The sequence below is a fragment of the Somniosus microcephalus genome, chromosome 1 (assembly GCF_052327205.1).
Source record: "Somniosus microcephalus isolate GS21.2 chromosome 1, FLI_Smic_1.0, whole genome shotgun sequence".
In the NCBI taxonomy this organism is placed as follows: Eukaryota; Metazoa; Chordata; class Chondrichthyes; order Squaliformes; family Somniosidae; genus Somniosus; species Somniosus microcephalus.
The window spans coordinates 455,900,613-455,920,481 of record NC_140987.1 but is presented as its reverse complement, the minus strand read 5'-3'; the positions used below and the strand labels follow the sequence as shown (position 1 = coordinate 455,920,481).

Genomic DNA, 19,869 nt, shown 5'->3' with positions numbered 1-19,869 from the left:
AAAAGACATCTTGGCCAACGCCAAAGAAGTGTTTCAAGAGAAACTAGGAACCTTGAAAGGCATCACCGCCTCAATAAAAGTAGAAGATGCAGCAATACCCAAGTTTTTTAAGGCAAGACCGGTGCCGTACGCAATTCGTCCAGCAGTCGAGGCAGAGCTGGAGAATTTGGAAAAGGCAGGCGTATTATCCAAAATAGATTGGAGCGAGTGGGCAACACCCATCGTTCCAGTCATGAAGAAAGCATTGAATAATGATAAATCTGAAGAACAGAGAAAAATTTGCATCTGTGGAGACTTCAAGGTGACGGTAAACCCAGTCCTTCACACAGTACAGTATCCTCTTCCGAGGATAGAAGATATTTTCGCCTCACTATCTGGAGGGAAATGTTTCACCAAAATTGACTTGGCACAGGCATATCTACAGATGGAGGTTGAAGAGGCCTCTAAAAAAATATCTCACGATAAATACATACAAAGGTCTATACCAGTACAATCGACTGGTTTTCGGAGTAGCATCCGCTCCAGCTATCTGGCAAAGAGCTATGGAGCAAGTCCTCCAAGGGATTCCGGGTACTCAATGCTACCTAGACGACATCCTTGTAACAGGAGAAAACGACAACGAGCACCTTGCCAATTTGGAGCAGGTGCTCACTAGGCTGAGAGAACGGGGCCTACGAGCAAATCGCCCCAAGTGCGAATTTTTCCAAAATCAAATATCATATTGTGGCCACATAATTAATAAGGAAGGGTTGCATAAGTCACCTGAAAAAATTGAAGTGATCATAAAAGCTCCAGCACCTGAAAATGTTTCACAATTAAGGTCGTTCCTGGGATTAATAAATTACTATCATAAATTTTTACCGAACTTATCAACTCTTCTACACCCTCTTAATGAACTGCTACAAACAGGAGTGATTTGGAAATGGAACGAAGACTGTAAACGTGCCTTCCATAAATGCAAAGACTTAATCACATCCGAAGAAGTTTTGGCTCATTACAACCCATCACTGCCAATCAGACTGGCATGCGATGCATCCCCTTACGGCATAGGTGCAGTATTATCGCATAAATTCCCTGATGGCTCAGAACGGCCGATAGCTTTAGCGTCACGCTCATTAAACTCAGCTGGGCGTAACTATGCCCAAATCGACAGGGAAGCACTCAGCCTGGTATGGGGAGTGAAGAAATTCAACCATTACCTACACGGACAAAAATTTACCTTGTTGACTGACCATCAACCCCTCATCTCCATATTCAACCCTAAAAAGGGTGTTCCCATTATGACAGCGCAAAGGCTACAGAGGTGGTCCCTTTTCTAGGGGCACACCAATACAACATAGAATACAAAGGATCAAAACAGCATGGGAATGCTGACGGTTATCGCGCCTACCGTTGCCAACGGTAGAAGAGGCACCTACAGTAGACCCAGTGGAGATGTTCCACTCTACCATAGTGGAATGCCTACCAGTAACAAATTCTGCCATTGAAAGAGAGACGAGAAATGACCCGACTCTCTCACGGGTCTACGATTTAACAGTGAAGGGATGGCCAGCACATGGCGAATCACTGTTGCCAGCATTCTCGCAAAGACGAGAACAGCTGTCAGTGTGCCGAGGAACCTTGATGTGTGGATCCAGAGTGGTGATTCCACCCAAACTCCAGGATAAAGTGCTAAAGGAGCTTCACGAGGGGCATCTGGGTGGAGTGAAAATGAAGAACCTAGCCAGGGCGTTTGTATGGTGGCCAGGTATCGATGGAGACATCGAAGAAATGACCAAGAGCTGCCTAGGATGCCAGAAGGTCCAAAACGCTCCACCACAAGCCCCTCTACATCCATGGGAGTGGCCCTCATCTCCCTGGCAAAGGGTACACATCGACTTTGCTGGTCCATTTATGGACTCAATGTTCTTAATCGCGGTTGATGCACACTCCAAGTGGCCGGAGGTAATAAAGATGTCCTCCACCACCACGGAAAAAACCATCACAGTATTAAGGACCATATTTGCCAGAAATGGGCTGCCGGAACAGATCTGTTGTGATAATGGACCGCAATTTGTGTCTGAAGAATTCAGGAAGTTCTTAAAAAACAATGGGGTTAAGCACTACACGTCCGCCCCATACCATCCCGCCACCAATAGATTGGCTGAAAGGTTTGTCCAGACCTTCAAGAAGGCCATAAAGGCCATGGGTAATGAAGACATAAAACTTCAGCACAAGGTGGATAACTTCTTATTCGCATACAGGAATGCAACACATATGGTTACCAACCAAACTCCCGCCATGATGTTCTTCAATAGAAACCTAAGATGCCGGCTGGATTTGGTCAAGCCCAACATCAGAAGGGACGTGGAGAGCCGGCAGTTTCAAGGCATGAATGAAAGGCCAACTAGAACCTTCCAGATAGGTCAACAAGTTTTGGCCCGGGACTACCGTACCGAGAAATGGCAGCCTGGAACTATCTGCACACGACTAGGACCACTGATGTATACCGTGGACATCGGAGAAAGCATAATAAGGCGCCATGCTGACCAAATCATAGAGTCATCCGAAAAGGGACAACCTACACCACAACTCTATACATCTAACGATGAAGTAGAGATACCCATATCTACCTCCGATCCGGTGATACTGGAACCCGATGAACCCGACACTGGCATGCAAGCCGAATCAGCCTTGCCAAAAGAACCTACTACACCACCAGAAACTACTACACCACCGAGGCGTTATCCGGACCGAGTCAGGAAACCTCCTGAGAGACTGACTTATAATTAATTAACTACAGCAATGTGTATATTATTTTTCTTATAACATGTAATTAATAATTACTTAAAATATGATGTACTGGTTAGCTAAAAGGGGAGGAATTGTAGTGTATGTGCCTTTAAGAACCCCAGGTGTGCTGTAATGCCGGTAATGACCACTCGGGCTATATAAGCCTGTATATTGTGTATATCCGTTAGAACCGCCCCCCCAGACTTTGCTTAGTAAACACCTATGAACCAACTCCTGTCTTCAGTGTCTCGATCAACACACGGACACTACACCGGCGACATCACGCATCAGGGATTCTGACACGTACCGAGCCCGGTTTTCCAACCGCCAACTTTGAACGGTAAAGCTTTGCTCTGGGCGATCGGAGTCCAAGAATTGGCCCTCAAGGGCCTCATTGTGAAATTAGACGACCATTTTGCTCCCAGTACTTTTACGTCTTATTTCAGTTTCCCATGACTTTTCATCAGCAGGGAAGGGCAATGAGGACGCAAACCCTGCTCCCACCCCTGCTGCATCCCTACCCTGCCCTCAGACCAATTCAGGGCAGGGTGAACGAGGGCCCACTGAACTGACCGGCAGGAGATGGCCAACTCTTGTTGGGTGCATCCCTGGAGGTTTCATCACATGACCTCCCGCCTCGAACTGCCCCCGCCCCGCCCCCCACACGCTCCCGCCCCCCACACGCTCCCGTTCCCACCATTGGTCCATCCTCCAGCTGCCCCGCCTCCCCGCGGCCAATTCAAAAGGGAATGGACAACTGGATTAATCTTGACTGCTAGTGAAACAGTTCCCCCCCAACCCCCATCTCCAATATTTTTATAATTAACAAATGAAAATGATCAAATAAAATTTAAAAAACATAATTTAGTTTATTGCCCCGATGATTTGTGCCCTGGGTGTTGCTGGCGGCCCTGTCCTGGAGATCAATCCTCAATTGCCAGAGACTCCAGGGCCATCCTAGAGTATCGGCGGTCTCTATTGACCAGGGAGCCCGACGTGTCTCCCCACTCCACCCTTTGTTGTAAATTCTTACTCTGCAGTCTGTGAGGGAGATCTACAACTGTTGAATTCAATCAGTAAAACCTATTTAGATTTGTTATAGCCTTGCAATCTTTTGTAACAGTTTGTTTCATATTTAATTCTTTTAAAAAACATTTTTAAAATTTGTTTATGGGATGTGGGTGTCGCTGGCAAGGCCAGCATTTATTGCCCATCCCTAGTTGCCCTTGAGAAGGTGGTGGTGAGTCGCCTTCTTGAACCGCTGCAGTCCGTGTGGTGAAGGTGCTCCCACAGTGCTGTTAGGGAGGGAGTTCCAGGATTTTGACCCAGCGACGATGAAGGAACGGCCGATATATTTCCAAGTCAGGATGGTGTGTGACTTGGAGGGGAACTTGGAGGTGGTGGTGTTCCCATGCGCCTTAAGACACTTAAAAGCTCCCACGGTCACTATTCAAAGAAGAGCAGGGGAGAGTTCTCCCCGGGGGCCTGGGCTAAAATTTATCCCTCAACCCTCATCGTGAAAAAAAAATCAGATTATCTGGTCATTATCACATTGCTGTTTGTGGGAGCTTGCTGTGCGCAAATTGGCTGCCGTGTTTCCCACATTACAACAGTGACTACAGTTCAAAAAAGTACTTCATTGGCTGTAAAGCACTTTGGGACGTCCTGAGGTCATCAAAGGTGCTGTAGAAATGCAAGTCTGTCTGTCTTTAGTGCAGTTTACTATTCCACTCCTCCATGCCACCTCTGTATTTCTCAGCTGCCTCATGTCACCAACTGGGAGGCCTGGATTGAACTTGTCCCTGGATTTTTACCATGCCGACCATTAATGCCAATTCACGATGGGCCAAAGGGCAATTTCAGGACGTTCATAGAAACATTGAAAAACAGAAGCAGGAGTAGGCCATTCGGCCCTTCGAGCCTGCTTCGCCATTCAATATGATCATGGCTGATCCACTATCTCAATACCATATTCCCGCTCTCTCCCCATACCCCTTGATGCCTTTTGTGTCTATAAACCTATCTATCTCCTTCTTAAATATATTCAGTGACTTGGCCTCCACAGCCTGCTGTGGTAGAGAATTCCACAGGTTCACCACCCTCTGAGTGAAGAAATTTCTCCTCATCTCAGTCCTAAATGTCCTACCCTGTATCCTGAGACTGTGACCCCTCGTTCTAGACCCCCCAGCCAGGGGAAACATCCTCCCTGCATCCAGTCTGTCTAGCCTTGTCAGAATTTTATACGTTTCAATGAGATCCCCTCTCATTCTTGTAAACTCTAGTGAATACAGGCCTAGTCGACCCAATCTCTCCTCATACGACAGTCCTGCCATCCCAGGAATCAGTCTGGTGAACATTTGCTGCACTCCCTCTATGGCAAGTTTATCCTTTCTTAGGTAAGGAGACCAAAACTGCACACAGCACTCCAGGTGCAGTCTCACCAAGGCCATGTATAACTGTAGTAAGACATCCTTGCTCCTGTACTCAAATCCTCTTGCAATGAAGGCCAACATACCATTTGCCTTCCTAACTGCTTGCTGCACCTGCATGTTTGCTTTCAGTGATTGGTGTACAAGGACACCCAGGTCCCTTTGTACATCAACATTTCCCAATCTATCACCATTTAAATAATACTCTCCCTTTCTGTTTTTCCTACCGAAGTGGATAACTTCAACATTTATCCACGTTATACTGCATCTGCCATGTATTTGCCCACTCACTCAACTTGTCTAAATCGCCTTGAAGCCTCTTTGCATCCTGCTCACAACTCACAATCCCACCTAGTTTCGTGTCATCAGCAAACTTGGAAATACTACATTTGGTTCCCTCATCCAAATCCTTGCTCCTGTTCAAATGTCAGCCACTGAAGGCCAGTAAGAGCGAATCATTATTGAGACTGGGATTCGCTCCCCTGTGCTTGGGCCAGAGTCCAATCGAGCTCCTGCGAAACATAAAACACCACTGAAATGCATATGGGTAGCTTGTGATCGAGTTTGATATCAATTACTGCCATCCACATAATATCATTTCCCTTTTCAAAAATGATGGCAGCTTACACTTCGGTATCCTTTGTTAGAGATTAAATAGTTAACCATTGCTCCCCGGCCTCTATGATTTTCTTGAAGGGATTTCTCGTTTTTTTGTTTAATGTTGTTTGTTGAAACGAGTTATTCACTAAGACTGTAGCAAAAGAGTGTCGCTATCGCACATTCAGGCAGTGAAACAAATGCTGCTTTCAATGAGATAAGATCCCTGCTGAAACGATGCATCGACCGTGTCTCAATGGGACGCACTCTCGCCGCAGGGTCAGAAGGTCGTGGGTTCAAGTCCCGCTCCAGAGACTTGAGTGGGGAACTAAAGACAATCACTATCACTAAGGAAATAGTACTCGGTAAAATAATGGGACTAAAAGACGACAAGTCCCCTGGACCAGATGGCCTGCATCCTGGGGTCTTAAAAGAAGTGGCTGCAGAGATAGTGGATGCATTGGTTGCAATCTGCCAAAATTCCCTGGACTCTGGAGAGGTCCTAGTGGATTGGAAAACCGCAAATGTAATGCACCTATTTAAGAAAGGAGGGAGACAGAAAGCAGGAAACTATAGACCAGTTAGCCTAACATCTGTCGTTGGGAAAATGTTGGAGTCCTTCATTAAGGAAGCAATAGCAGGGCATTTAGAAAAAACATAATGCAGTCAAACAGAGTCAGCATGGTTTTATGAAAGGGAAATCATGTTTAACAAATTTGCTGGAGTTCTTTGAGGATGTAACAAGCAGGGTGGACAAGGGTGAGCCAGTGGATGTGGTGTATTTGGATTTCCAGAAGGCATTCGATAAGGTGCCATATAAAAGGTTACTGCATAAGAGCTCACAGAGTTGGGGGTAATATATTAGCATGGATAGAGAATCGGCTAACTAACAGAAAGCAGAGAGTCGGGATAAATGGGTCATTTTCTGGTTGGCAAACGGTAACTAGTGGGGTGCCACAGGGATCGGTGCTGGGGCCCCAACTATTTACAATCTACATTAATGACTTGGATGAAGGGATCGAGTGTAATGTAGCCAAGTTTGCAGATGATACAAAGATGGGTGGGAAGGCAAGTTGTGCAGAGGACTCAAATAATCTGCAAAGGGATATAGACAGGCTAGGTGAGTGGGCAAACATTTGGCAGATGGAGTATAATGTGGGAAAGTGCGAGGTTATCCACTTTGGCAGGAAAAATAAAAAAGCAAACTATTATTTAAATGGAGAGAGATTACAAAATGCTACAGTTCAGAGGGACCTGGGGGTCCTTGTGCATGAAACACAAAAGGTTAGCATGCAGGTACAGCAAGTAATCAAAAAGGCAAATGGAATGTTGGCCTTTATTTCAAGGGGGTTGGAGTATAAAAGCAGGGAAGTCCTGCTACAACTGTGCAGGGTATTGGTGAGACCACACCTTGAGTACTGTGTACAGTTTTGATCTCCTTATTTAAGGAAGGATATACTTGCATTGGAGGCAGTTCAGAGACAATTCACTGGGTTAATTCCAGAGATGAGGGGGTTGACTTATGAAGAAAGGTTGAGCAGGCTGGGCCTATACTAATTGGAATTTAGAAGAATGAGAGGTGATCTTATTGAAACATATAAGATACTGAGGGGGCTCAACAATGTAGATGCAGAGAGGATGTTTCCCCTCGTGGGGAAATCTAGAACTCGGGGGCACAGTCTCAGAATAAAGGGTCGCCCTTTTAGAACTGAGATGAGGAGGAATTTCTTCTCTCAGAGGGTCGTAAATCTGTGGAATTCTCTGCCCCAGAGAGCTGTGGAGGCTGGGTCATTAAATACATTTAAGGTGGAGATAGACAGATTTTTGCAAGATAAGGGAGTGAAGGGTTATGGGGAGCGGGCGGGGAAGTGGCTTTGAGTCCAAGGTCAGCCATGATCTTATTGAATGGCGGAGCAGGCTCGAGGGGCCGAGTGGCCTATTCCTGCTCCTATTTCTTATGTTCATATGTTCTTATGAGCACTAAAACTATGGCCGACGCCCCCAGTGCAGTACTGAGGGAGTGCTGCACTGTCGGAGGTGCCGTCTTTCAGATGAGACATTAAACCGAGGCCCTGTCTGCGCTCTCGGGTGGATGTAAAAGATCCCATGGCCACTATTTTGAAGAAGAGCAGGGGAGTTCTCCCCGGTGTCCTGGGCCAATATTTATCCCTCAACCAACATCACTAAAGAGAAACAGATGATCTGGTCATTATCATATTGCTGTTTGTGGGAGCTTGCTGTGTGCAAATTGGCTGCCGCCTTTCCTACATTACAACAGTGACTATGGTTCAAAAAAGTACTTCATTGACTGTGGGAGCATGGCTTGTGTTCTGACTTTTTCTTCACTTGTGCTTTGAAAGGCGCGATATAAATGCAAGTTCTTTCTTCTTAACAAAGTCCCACCATATTGTTTCTTTCAGACTACCTACTGGCTCCTCACTGCCGCACTGTCCACCCCCCAGGAGGTTGGGATGTGGGGTCTACATGGTTACTAGCAATCCCATTCCCACACCAAACAAGAGGATGTGCCTGTTGGCGGTCATTGCTTCCTTCCAGGCGGTGGTGGTGATTCAAAAAAGGTGGTAGAGAGAAAACGGGGAATTACAGACCGGTAAGCCTGACATCGGTAGTGGGGAAAATGCTAGAGTCCATTATAAAAGATGTAATAGCAGAGCACTTGGAACAAAGTCAACATGGATTTACAAAAGGTAAATCATGCTTGACTAATCTACTGGCATTTTTTTGAGGATGTAACTGGTAAAATAGATAAGGGAGAACCAGTGGATGTGGTGTATTTGGACTTTCAGAAGGCTTTCGATAAGGTCCTGCATAAGAGATTAGCGTGTAAAGTTAAGGCAGATGGGATTGGGGGCAAGGTGTTGACTTGGATAGAGAACTGGTTGGCGGACAGATAGCAAAGAGTTGGAATAAACGGGCCTTTTTCCAAGGGGCAGGCAGTGACTAGTGGGGTACCGCAGGGATCGGTCCTTGGACCCCAGCTATTCACAATATATATTAATGATCTAGACAAGGGAACTAGATGTAATATCTCCAAGTTTGCAGACGACACAAAGCTAGCTGGGCGTGTGTGCTGTGAGGAGGATGCCGAGAAACTTCAGGATGATTTGGACAGCTTGGGTGATTGGGCAGAAGCATGGCAGATGCAATATAATGTGGATAAATGTGAGGTTATCCACTTTGGTGGCAAAAACAGGAAGGCAGATTATTATTTGAATGGCAATAGATTGGGAGACTCGATGCAGGAAGGATGTTCCCGATGGTCGGGGAGTCCAGAACCAGGGGTCACAGTCTAAGGATAAGGGGTAAGCCATTTAAGACAGAAATGAGGAGAAATTTCTTCACCCAGAGAGTGGTGAACCTGTGGAATTCTCTACCACAGAAGGCAGTAGAGGCCAATTCATTAAATATATTCAAGAAGGAGTTGGATATATTTCTTAAGGCTAAAGGGATCAATGGGGTATGGGGAGAAAGCAGGGACAGGGTACTGAATTTGGATGATCAGCCATGATCTCATTGAATGGCGGAGCAGGCTCGAGGGGCCGAATGGCCTACTCCTGCTCCTATCTTCTATGTTTCTATGTCCTCCCACATTCTAACTCCTTCGAGGGGCTGCTCCAACCAAGGTTCGGGCTCCCTGCCACTACAGGTTAAAGGTCACCCATAGATTTCTGTGTAAGGTTGAAGTAGAGTGTAGCCATCCTTTCAGTGGCCCAGTGGCTACGGTTAGCATGTCTCAATAGCACCGTGTGTGCACTTATATTTATCCCTCAGCCACATCACTAAAACAGATTATCTGGTCATGATCAAATTGCTGTTTGTGGGAGCTTGCTGTGCGCATTTTTGGCTGCCACGATTCCTACATTACAACAGTGGCCACACTTCAGAAGTACTTCATTGGCTGTAAAGCGCTTTGGGACATCCTGAGATGGTGAAAAGCGCTATAGAAATGCAAGTCTGTCTTCTTCTTTTAGTGCTTCGTTGCTTGCAGTCGGTATATTTCAGAAGGGCGGTGACTTCAATGTAGTTTTTATAAACATTACCAACAGTTCCTCGGAGTCCACATCACGGAAGACCTCTCCTGGTCCCTCAATACCTCCTCTCTGGTGAAGAAGGCCCAGCAGCGCCTATATTTCCTAAGGAGGCTGAAGGGATGTAACCTGTCACCCCTGATCCTCTCTAACTTTTACCGCTGCACAATAGAGAGCATCCTGACAAACTGTATCACAGTATGGTATGGCAGCTGTAGCTCCTATGACCGGAAAGCCCTGCAGCGGGTAGTCAAAACTGCCCAACGCATTACCGGCACCCGGCTACCGACCATAGAGCACATATACCAGAACCGCTGTTTACGGAGGTCACGGACCATCATCAAAGACCCTACCCACCCCAGCCACAGTCTGTTCGCCCTCCTGCCATCTGGGAGACGCTACAGATGCATTCGCACCCGAATGACCAGATTTAGGAACAGCTTCTTTCCCAGGGCTGTCATCCTACTGAACTCCACAAATAAACTCTAAAGCCTGCACATCTGCCAATGCACTTTATTATGGTTATGTTTATGTTAATGTATTACAAGCCAAATGTATGTTGAATGTTTAAATGTCTTAATCTAAATGTACACTCTCGGGAGCCGCAAGCCTACATTTCGTTGTACTGCACTTGTGCACTAACAATGACAATAAAAGTTGATTTGATTTGATTTGATTTGAAACCCCTCCTCCTCTCCGCCTTCCTCTCCTCCTTTAAGGCCGTCCTTAAAACCCCACCTTCCCCCTCCTAATATCGTCTTAGTTAGGTGTTCAATTTACACAACGCTCCTGTGAAGCGCCTCAGGACAGTTTAATTTTCTACGTTGTTGAATTTTAGAAAATACTCCCGTCATCTGTGCAATGGTGTAATGAGGAATAAATGGAAACATTGGGATCCAGGCACCGTCAACTGCGACAGATTGGTTGGCGCTGCCAGAGAGAATGGCATAGTGAGGACTAAATACACCAATAAAGACTAGAAATTCAACCAGAGTACGGATTTATCTGGGATCGTTCTAGCTGATCTCCCATGGCATTGCTCGGGTCACTCTGGGGTCTGGGGCACGCTTGCAGTGTTTCGTCGTCAACGGCCCCGCCCCTTTGGGTCCTTGCTCAGAGACTTGTCTCCGTAGCGCACCAGTGTGAGGTCAATTAGAAGCTACTTGTCGGAAGTTTCTCTAGATTGGCGACCGCTTCATGCCTCTCATTATCACAGCACCTTCCCAGTCCTAACAGGAAATGATTGGGTGTCTTCCCCTTTCTCAGTACTTTTTATAGGATTGTTGTGTGGTGATTTCTTGGTGCTGTGTATAAAGTGTGATGTCAGACACTCCCAAAGCTTAAGATAATTAAGATTGATGTTGCTGCTTCACAAATTACCTTCCGTGTGCTCTGCGTTTTTCTGGAACTTCTCTTTCCGTACAGGGGTATGTCAAATGGGAACTTCAAACTGGAACTAGAATCCACACCTTGAAAATAAACAGACGCATTTAAAAAGCTGCTGTGTAAACTCCAGCTCACGACTTACCTCCTCTACCACCCCTACCACACTCCCCCACCCCTCCCTCTACACCCCTCCCCCACCACACATCCACACCCCCTCACACCCTCACCCCTTCTCCATCTCCTCCCCCACCCCTACCGCACATCCCCACCCCCCTCACCACCTCCCCATCCCCCTTACCACCTCCTCCCTCAAACCTCCCCACCTCCTCATGTCATTGAGGAGCTTCAAGGATTCACTGTCTAATGTAACCAACGGCAATTTCAAGGCTGATGAGTTTAATGGCAGTGAAAAAAAAGAGCATTGTGGGTTAAAGAGGCAATAATGTTTTGCAGTAGTAATTAGTATTTGGTACTAGTTCCCTTTAAGTTGAAACAATGAACTGTCTCTGTAATCTCCTCCAGCTCCACAATCCCTCCGGGATCTCTGCGCTCCTCCAATTCTGGCCTCTTGAGCATCCCTGATTTTAATCACTCAACTATCGGTGGCCGTGCCTTCAGCTGCCAAGTCCCTAAGCTCTGGAATTCCCTCCCTAAACCTCTCCGCCTCTCTACCTCTCTCTCCTCCTTTAAGACGCTCCTTAAAACCGACCTCTTTCACCAAGCTTTTGGTCACCTGCCCTAATTTCTCCTTATGTGGCTCAGTGTCAAATTCTGTTTGATAATCACTCCTGTAAAGCACCTTGGGACGTTTTACTACATTAATCAAATCAATCAAAATCAAATCAAATCAACTTTTATTGTCATTGTTAGTGCACAAGTGCAGTACAACGAAATGTAGGCTTGCGGCTCCCGAGAGTGTACAATTTGGATTAGGACACTTAAACATTTCAATATATATTAGCATAAATATGACCATAATAAAGTGAATAAAGTGCATCGGCAGATGTGCAGGCTTTAGTGTTTATTTGTGGAGTTCAGTAGGATGACAGCCCTGGGAAAGAAGCTGTTCCTAAATCTGGTCGTACGGGTGCGAATGCATCTGTAGCGTCTTCCAGATGGTAGGAGGGCGAACAGACTGTGGCTGGGGTGGGTAGGGTCTTTGATGATGGTCTGTGCCCTCCGTAGGCAGCGTTTCTGATATATATGTTCTATGGTCGGTAGCCGGGTGCCGGTAATGCGTTGGGCAGTTTTGACTACCCGCTGCAGGGCTTTCCGGTCATGGGAGCTACAGCCGCCGTACCATACCGTGATACAGTTTGTCAGGATGCTCTCTATAGTGCAGCGGTAGAAGTTAGAGAGGATCGGGGGTGACAGATTACATCCCTTCAGCCTCCTCAAGAAATATAGGCGCTGCTGGGCCTTCTTCACCAGAGAGGAGGTGTTGAGGGACCAGGAGAGGTCTTCCGTGATGTGGACTCCGAGGAACTTAAAGCTGGCCACCCTTTCCACCTCCGCCCCATTGATGTGGATGGGGGTGTGACTTCTGCCTTTGGACTTCCTGAAGTCCACGATTATTTCCTTTGTTTTCTTGGTGTTAAGGGCCAGGTTGTTGTCGGCGCACCACTTCACGAGATGCTGGACCTCCTCCCTGTAGGCTGACTCATCATTGTTGGTGATCTGGCCTACTACTGTGGTGTCATCTGCAAACTTGATGATGGTGTTGGAACCATTAACAGCCACACAGTCGTGGGCGAAGAGGGAGTAGAGGAGGGGGCTCAGCACACATCCTTGTGGGGCCCCCGTGTTCAGGGTCAGGGGGGGGGGGGAGGTGTGGTTGCCTAATTTGACAGACTGGGGTCTGTTTGTTAGGAAGGCGCTGTATAAATACAAATTGTTGTTGTTGTTGTTATTCTCTCGAAATCAAGTTGAAACGAGGAACTAGAAATCAAATCAGTTCCAGTCAATGTTGGGGTTTGGGTATGTGAAAATAGGAGGAATTAGTGTCTTCTTATTAATTATGGATGCAGATCTAAGTAAACAATATCCTCTGTGGCACCTCAGACCTCAGTCTATCTTGGGATTAACTCATGTTTCAAGAGGTATTGTCAGTAAGACCAGTGTTATCTCCAAGATGCCTTGTGTCATTATGGCCACAGTTAACCTTTCCTCACACTGCGCTTCATCGCTCAGGGGGTGGGCTGGAAGGAGAGCAGAATCTACAGTGTAGTTCCAAACGACACTTATCCCATGAAACATAGAAGAAACATAGAAGATAGGAGCAGGAGTAGGCCATTCGGCCCCTCGAGCCTGCTCTGCTATTCAATGCGATCATGGCTGATCATCCAAATTCAGTATCCTGTCCCTGCCTACTCTCCAATAGAAACATAGAAGATAGGAGCAAACATTCACGCAATCTTAACTTAGTCCCCTTGGTTCGCTCACTACTGTCCTCAACATAGGAACAGGAGGAGGCCATTCAGCCCCTCGCACCTGTTCCCCACCACTCAATCAGATCATGGCTGATCTGCGCCACAACTCCATCTCCCCGCCTTTGCTCCATGTCCCTCGAGACCCTTACCCAACAAAAATCAATTGGTCTCAGTCTGGAAAATTTCAATTGACCCCCCAGTAACTACAGCTTTTAGGGGGCCGAGAGTTCCTGAATTCCAGTGTCCTTTGTTGGACAAAGTGCTTCCTGGGTTCACGCCTGAATGGCCCAGCTCTAAGTTTAAGATTGTTCCCCCCTTGATACCCCCAGCAGAGGAAACAGTTTGCCTGTATCGACCCTACTGAATCTTTATAATATTTTAAACACCTCAATTTGTACACCCCTAAACCTTCTAAACTCAAGGAAATACAAACAACAACAACAACTTGTATTTATATAGCACTCTTAACGTAGTAAAACGTCCCAAGGCGCTTCACAGGAGGATTGTAAGTCAACAAATTTGACATTGAGCCATTATAAAATTCTAACAGGACTAGACAGACTAGATGCAGGAAGGCTGTTCCCGATGGTGGGGGAGTCCAGAACCAGGGGTCACAGTCTAAGGATAAGGGGTAAGCCATTTAGGACAGAGATGAGGAGGAATTTCTTCACCCAGAGAGTGGTGAACCTGTGGAATTCTCTACCACAGAGGGCGGTGGAGGCCAGTTCATTAAATATATTCAAGAAAGAGTTGGATATATTTCTTAAGGCTAAAGGGATCAAGGGATATGGGGAGAAGGCAGGGACAGGGTACTGAATTTGGATGATCAGCCATGATCTCATTGAATGGCGGAGCAGGCTCGAGGGGCCGAATGGCCTACTCCTGCTCCTATCTTCTATGTTTCTAGGTTTCTATAACGAGATATTAGGACAGCCTGGTCAAAGAGGTAGGTTTTCAGGAGCGTCTTAAAGGAGGAGAGAGAGGTAGCGAGGCGGAGAGGATTAGGCAGGGAATTCCAGAGCTTAGGGCCCAGGCAGCTGAAGGCACGGCTGCCAATGATGGAGCGATTATAATCAGAGATGCTCAACAGGGCAGAATTAGAGGAGCACAGATATCTCGGAGGGATTGTGGGTCTGGAGGACATTACAGAGATAGGGAGGGGGTGAGGCCATGGAGAGATTTGAAAACAAGGATGAGAATTTTGAAATCGAGGCGCTGCTTAACCAATAACTGGAGCCTAAAGAAAATAGTTGCCGATATTAGCAGACACGTTTGCAATGTGATCGTATGCCGTTCCCTTGTCTGCTATTTTCAGGCATTAACCCGTTGAATTTTAAGGGATTAACACCTCCTTTACAAGCAGTGTCATAATTTGGCTCCATCACTTAGTTGGTTAAAGCGCCTGTTTAGTGAATAGGAGGTCCTAGATTCAACTTCCAGCGGGACCTTTGTTTAGCTTATCACTGGCATGGACCTGTTGGGCCGACTGGCCTGATTCTGTGCTGTAAATACTGTGTGACAGCACCCAGGAAGAAAAATTCAGTATCGCCCCACTAGGGGCGCCGTTATCAACCGTGCGCAAAGTTTAGCGCCTGGCGCTAATTATCGCCTCCGACGGCAAACTTGTCTTTTATCGCCCCTGGAGGTGATTGCAGCGCTAAATCAGGCGCTTCACACCTGTCTTAAGGCGCAAAGGCCGAGGAGCGAGGCGCTACCTCAGAGCGCTGGCGAAGCAAGGAAGGGCAAATCAAAATGAACCTGCAAAGTGCTGCTCAGTACTCAAAACTCCTTCACACAGCGTTGAATCTCTCCAGAAGTCTCTCTCTCTCTCTCTCAGAATGCGTGGTGCAAAAATGTCACCGACAAAAAAAGGCAGGAAGCGGTCGCCTTTAATTAGCGCTCCCCCAGTCCCTTTCTGACAGCATAACGCTCCCCTCAACCTGTCGTTGCTAGCGGCAGGCGGTAAGGCAGGGGGCGCCACTCAATATCCGGTCCGGGGCGCTAATGGGGTGTTGCGCACTCGACTGACGTCACGATCTGCCGGCGCAGGAGATCGTGGCGGTAGTGTTTAGCGCCGCCGCAAAATGTCTAGTTAATTTCGCGAGCGGCACAAACATCGCCGCGCCCGAGCGCTGGTTGCTTTGCGCCCCAATTGGCGCCCTCTTAAGGCGCTAACGGGAGGCGCAAACAACTGAATTTTTCCCCCCCAGTGTCTGACTGCTAATACCTCCAACAGTAATTTTGAGGTTCGAGTTCCTCTAAAACACTTTGTGCGTGTTGAGGACAAGAGATTAGGCCGTGTAGAGGCCAACCCTCTGCGCCACCCAATCCCATTGCCATGTCCTTCCGTGTCAGCCGTGGCTCGGTGGGTCGCACGTTCACCTCCCAGTCAGAAGGCAGTGGGTTCAAGGCCCTTGAGCACAACAATCTAGGCTGACACTCCAGTACAGTACGTCTGCTCTCTCAGGTGGGCTTAGAAGACCCCCTTGAAATCATTTGAAGAGGAGCAGAGGAGTTCTCCACAATGTCCTGGGGCCAATATTTATCCCTCAATTAACTTCATTAAAAAACAAATTATCTGGTCATTACCATATTGCTGTTTGTGGGACCCAATTGGCTGCTGCATTTCCTACATTACGAAAGTGACTACGTTTCAAAAGTACTTCATTGGCTGTAAAAATTGAGGGACATCCTGAGGTCGTGAAAGGCGCCATAGAAATGCAAGTTAATTCTTTCTTTCAATATTGGCAGCGTGGCCTCAATGGAACACCCACCTCCTGCTCCGACATGATCATCTCGTGGAAATTGAGGGTAAGAAACGTTCCGCGCTCTCCTTCAATTGAGACGGTGGCCCCCCTCGGCATTGTGCCAGATGCTCACTGACATGAATCAGTCATTCATGAAAGAAAGACTTATGAAATAATACTGAGCGGCCTGCGGGTGGTGCTGTCCAGGGAGAGTATAAATACTCTGGCATGGGCCCAGCTTGCGCAGGACATTCTTAACAGGAACTAGTGAAGGACACAACTAGACCTCCATGTTGTAAAATAGTTGATTAAAGCTTTGTTTAACGCTTAGACCAAGTGCCTAGTAGTTTTCTTACATCACTCACGTTTCACCCGAACAATGTTTTTACCTTGCTTTGCTGAAAACAACGGACTCTTCAAAGAGAGAGGCGAAGCATCTGTTCGGGGTGCTACAGGCTGAACAGGCCGGACCTGTTTGACAGCCAGTTTCTTGAGGGACAACTGATGCTGTTCAAACATTCTGTGCACGTTTTCAAGTTTTTCATGAACCATCTGTATCTGGGCCTGTGAAAGGGATTGAAGAAAAAAGCAAAAACCCACACGGAAAGCATGAGACAGAATGAGGCAACAACTGAACCCACACACTCGACCTTCAGGTTCCGTGGGCATCCCAACATCTTACATGGAATCACAGAAATTGCAATGCAAAAGAAGACCATTCAGCCCATTGCGCCTCAGATTCACCAGAATGATACCGGGGCTTAACTCTCTGGAGTTTAGAAGAATGAGAGGTGATCTCATTGAAACATACAAGATTCTGAGAGGGCATTGACAGGGTCGATGCTGAGAGGTTGTTTCCCCTGGCTGGAGTGTCTAGAACTAGGGGGCATAGTCTCAGGATAATGGATAGGCCATTTAAGACTGAGATGAGAAAGAATTTCTTCACTCAGAGGGTTGTGAATCTTTGGAATTCTCTGCCCCAGAGGGCTGTGAATGCTGAGTCTTTGAGTATATTCAGGGCTGAGATCGATAGATTTTTGGACTCATGGGGCATCAAGGGATATGGAGATCGGGCGGGAAATGGAGTTGAGGTCGATGATCAGCCATGATCTTATTGAATGGCGGAGCAGGCTCGAGGGGCCGAATGGCCAACTCCTGCTCTTACTTCTGATCTTATCTTATCTCAATGGGTTAAATTAAGATGGCAGGTTACATACACTTGGCTTCTGCTGTCTTGAGTTTAAACGGTTGAGGGGGGGTGATCTAATGGCCCAAATCTTATTGGAGTGGGGTGTGCCCTGTTAGTTAGACTTTTCCCACACCCTTCAGCTCAAAATTGTTTACTGCCGCAACTTGCTGGGGGCGCGAGCTGATAACGGCAGGGCGAGGGCGGCGGGGCATCGTGGAGCTCAGCGAACAACGGGACCAAGAGTCTATCTCCTTAACCAATGGGATTTAAGGATTGAGAAAGAAACAGAGGAAAGACTGAGAAGGAAATCGGGTGAATTAGAGTCAAATCAGGTACAGAAAGAGAAATAAAGAGAGGGAAAGAAAGATTGGATTAAGAGAAAAAGAGACAGGAAAAAATAGGAAAAAAATTAAAATTTGAAATTTAAAATTTTAAAAAATCAGGAATGGAATTGAACACTTTAAATTGTTCCCTCTCTGGGCCAGAGAGGTTGTTTGGCATTGTATTATCATGTTGTTAACAAGGTATTTACGCTGTTAAGTACCAGCCCTAACTTTCTGTGGTGAGTTTAACGTCAAATTAAAGTTCAATTCCTGCAAGTTCTTATAAATAACGAGGAGGTGGAGATAACGAGGAGCTGGAGATAACGGTGAGGTGGAGATAACGAGGAGGTGGAGATAACGAGGAGGTGGAGATAACGAGGAGGTGGAGATAACGAGGAGGTGGAGATAACGGGGAGCTGGAGATAGAGTCATAGAGTCATAGAGTTTTACAGCACAGAAAGAGGCCCTTCGGCCCATCGTGTCTGCGCCGCCCATCCATCCCTGTCCAGTCTAATCCCATTTTCCAGCATTTGGTCCATAGCCTTGTATGCAATGGCATTTCAAGTGCTCATCCAAATGCTTCTTGAATGTTGTGAGGGTTCCTGCCTCCACCACCCTTTCAGGCATTGAGTTCCACATTCCAACCACCCTCTGGGTGAAAAAGTTCCTCCTCAAATCCCCTCTAAATCTCCTGCCCCTTACCCTGAATCTATGCCCCCTTGTTATTGACCCCCCCACTAAGGGGAAAAGTTCCTCTTTATCTACCCTATCTATGCCCCTCATTATTTTGTACACCTCAATCAGGTCCCCCCTCAGCCTTCTCTGCTCCAAGGAAAACAACTCCAGCCTGTCCAGCCTCTCTTCATAGCTGAGGCGCTCCATCCCAGGTAACATCCTGGTGAATCTTCTCTGCACCCTCTCCAAAGCAATCACATCCTTCCTATAGTGAGGCGACCAGAACTGCACACAGTACTCCAGCTGTGGCCTCACCAGCGTTTTGTACAGCTCCATCATAACCTCCCTGCTCTTATATTCTATGCCTCGGCTAATGAAGGCAAGTATCCCATATGCCTTTTTAACCACCTTATCTACCTGCTCCGCTGCCTTCAGGGATCTATGTACATGTACACCAAGGTCCCTCTGACCCTCTGTACTTCCTAGGGTCCTACCACTCATTGTGTATTCCCTTGCCTTATTTGTCCGTCCAAAATGCATCACCTCGCACTTTTCAGGGTTAAATTCCATTTGCCACTTTTCCGCCCATCTGACCAACCCGTTTATATCGTCCTGTAGCCGGAGGCTTTCCTCCTCGCAATTTACCACCCCACCAATTTTCGTGTCATCTGCGAACTTACTGATCATACCTTTTACATTCTCATCCAAATCATTTATGTAGATCACAAACAATAAGGGACCCAGCACCGATCCCTGAGGTACCCCACTGGACACAGGCTTCCAGTCACAAAAGCAACCTTCGACCATCACCCTCTGCCTCCTGCCACTCAGCCAGTTTAGGATCCAACGCGCCAAGGCACCCTGGATCCCATGGGCTCTTACCTTCTTGACCAGTCTCCTATGCGGGACTTTGTCAAAAGCTTTACTGAAGTCCATGTAAACCACATCCACAGCATTTCCCTCATCCACCCCACTAGTCACCCCCTCGAAAAATTCGATCAGATTTGTTAGACATGATTTACCCTTGACAAAGCCATGCTGACTATCCCCGATTAGTCCTTGCCTCTCCAAGTGGAGATTAATTTTGTCCCTCAGAATTTTTTCCAATAATTTCCTCACCACAGATGTTAGACTCACTGGCCTGTAATTCCCTGGTTTATCCCTGCTACCCTTCTTGAATAATGGTACTACGTTAGCTGTTCTCCAGTCCTCTGGTACATCCCCTGTGGCCAGAGAGGTTCTGAAAATTAGTGTCAGAGGAGGTGGAGATAAC

General features: G+C 46.9%; 1 protein-coding gene across 8 annotated transcripts in view; it reads right to left on the bottom strand.

Annotated features, from left to right (window-relative positions):
- mcf2a (MCF.2 cell line derived transforming sequence a) overlaps positions 1-19,869 on the bottom strand; it is a 257,660-nt gene that overhangs the window by 63,195 nt on the left and 174,596 nt on the right. For all 8 annotated transcript variants that reach the window (XR_015080094.1, XM_086002156.1, XM_086002147.1 and 5 more), the window contains 2 exons: positions 16,799-16,973; positions 11,228-11,316 (listed from right to left, as the gene is read on the bottom strand). Coding sequence is in view for 7 of the 8 variants with exons in the window: in XM_086002156.1 (XP_085858282.1) it covers positions 11,228-11,316; positions 16,799-16,973 (264 nt within the window). In the remaining variant the exon portion in view is untranslated. The remainder of the gene's footprint in view (positions 1-11,227; positions 11,317-16,798; positions 16,974-19,869) is intronic.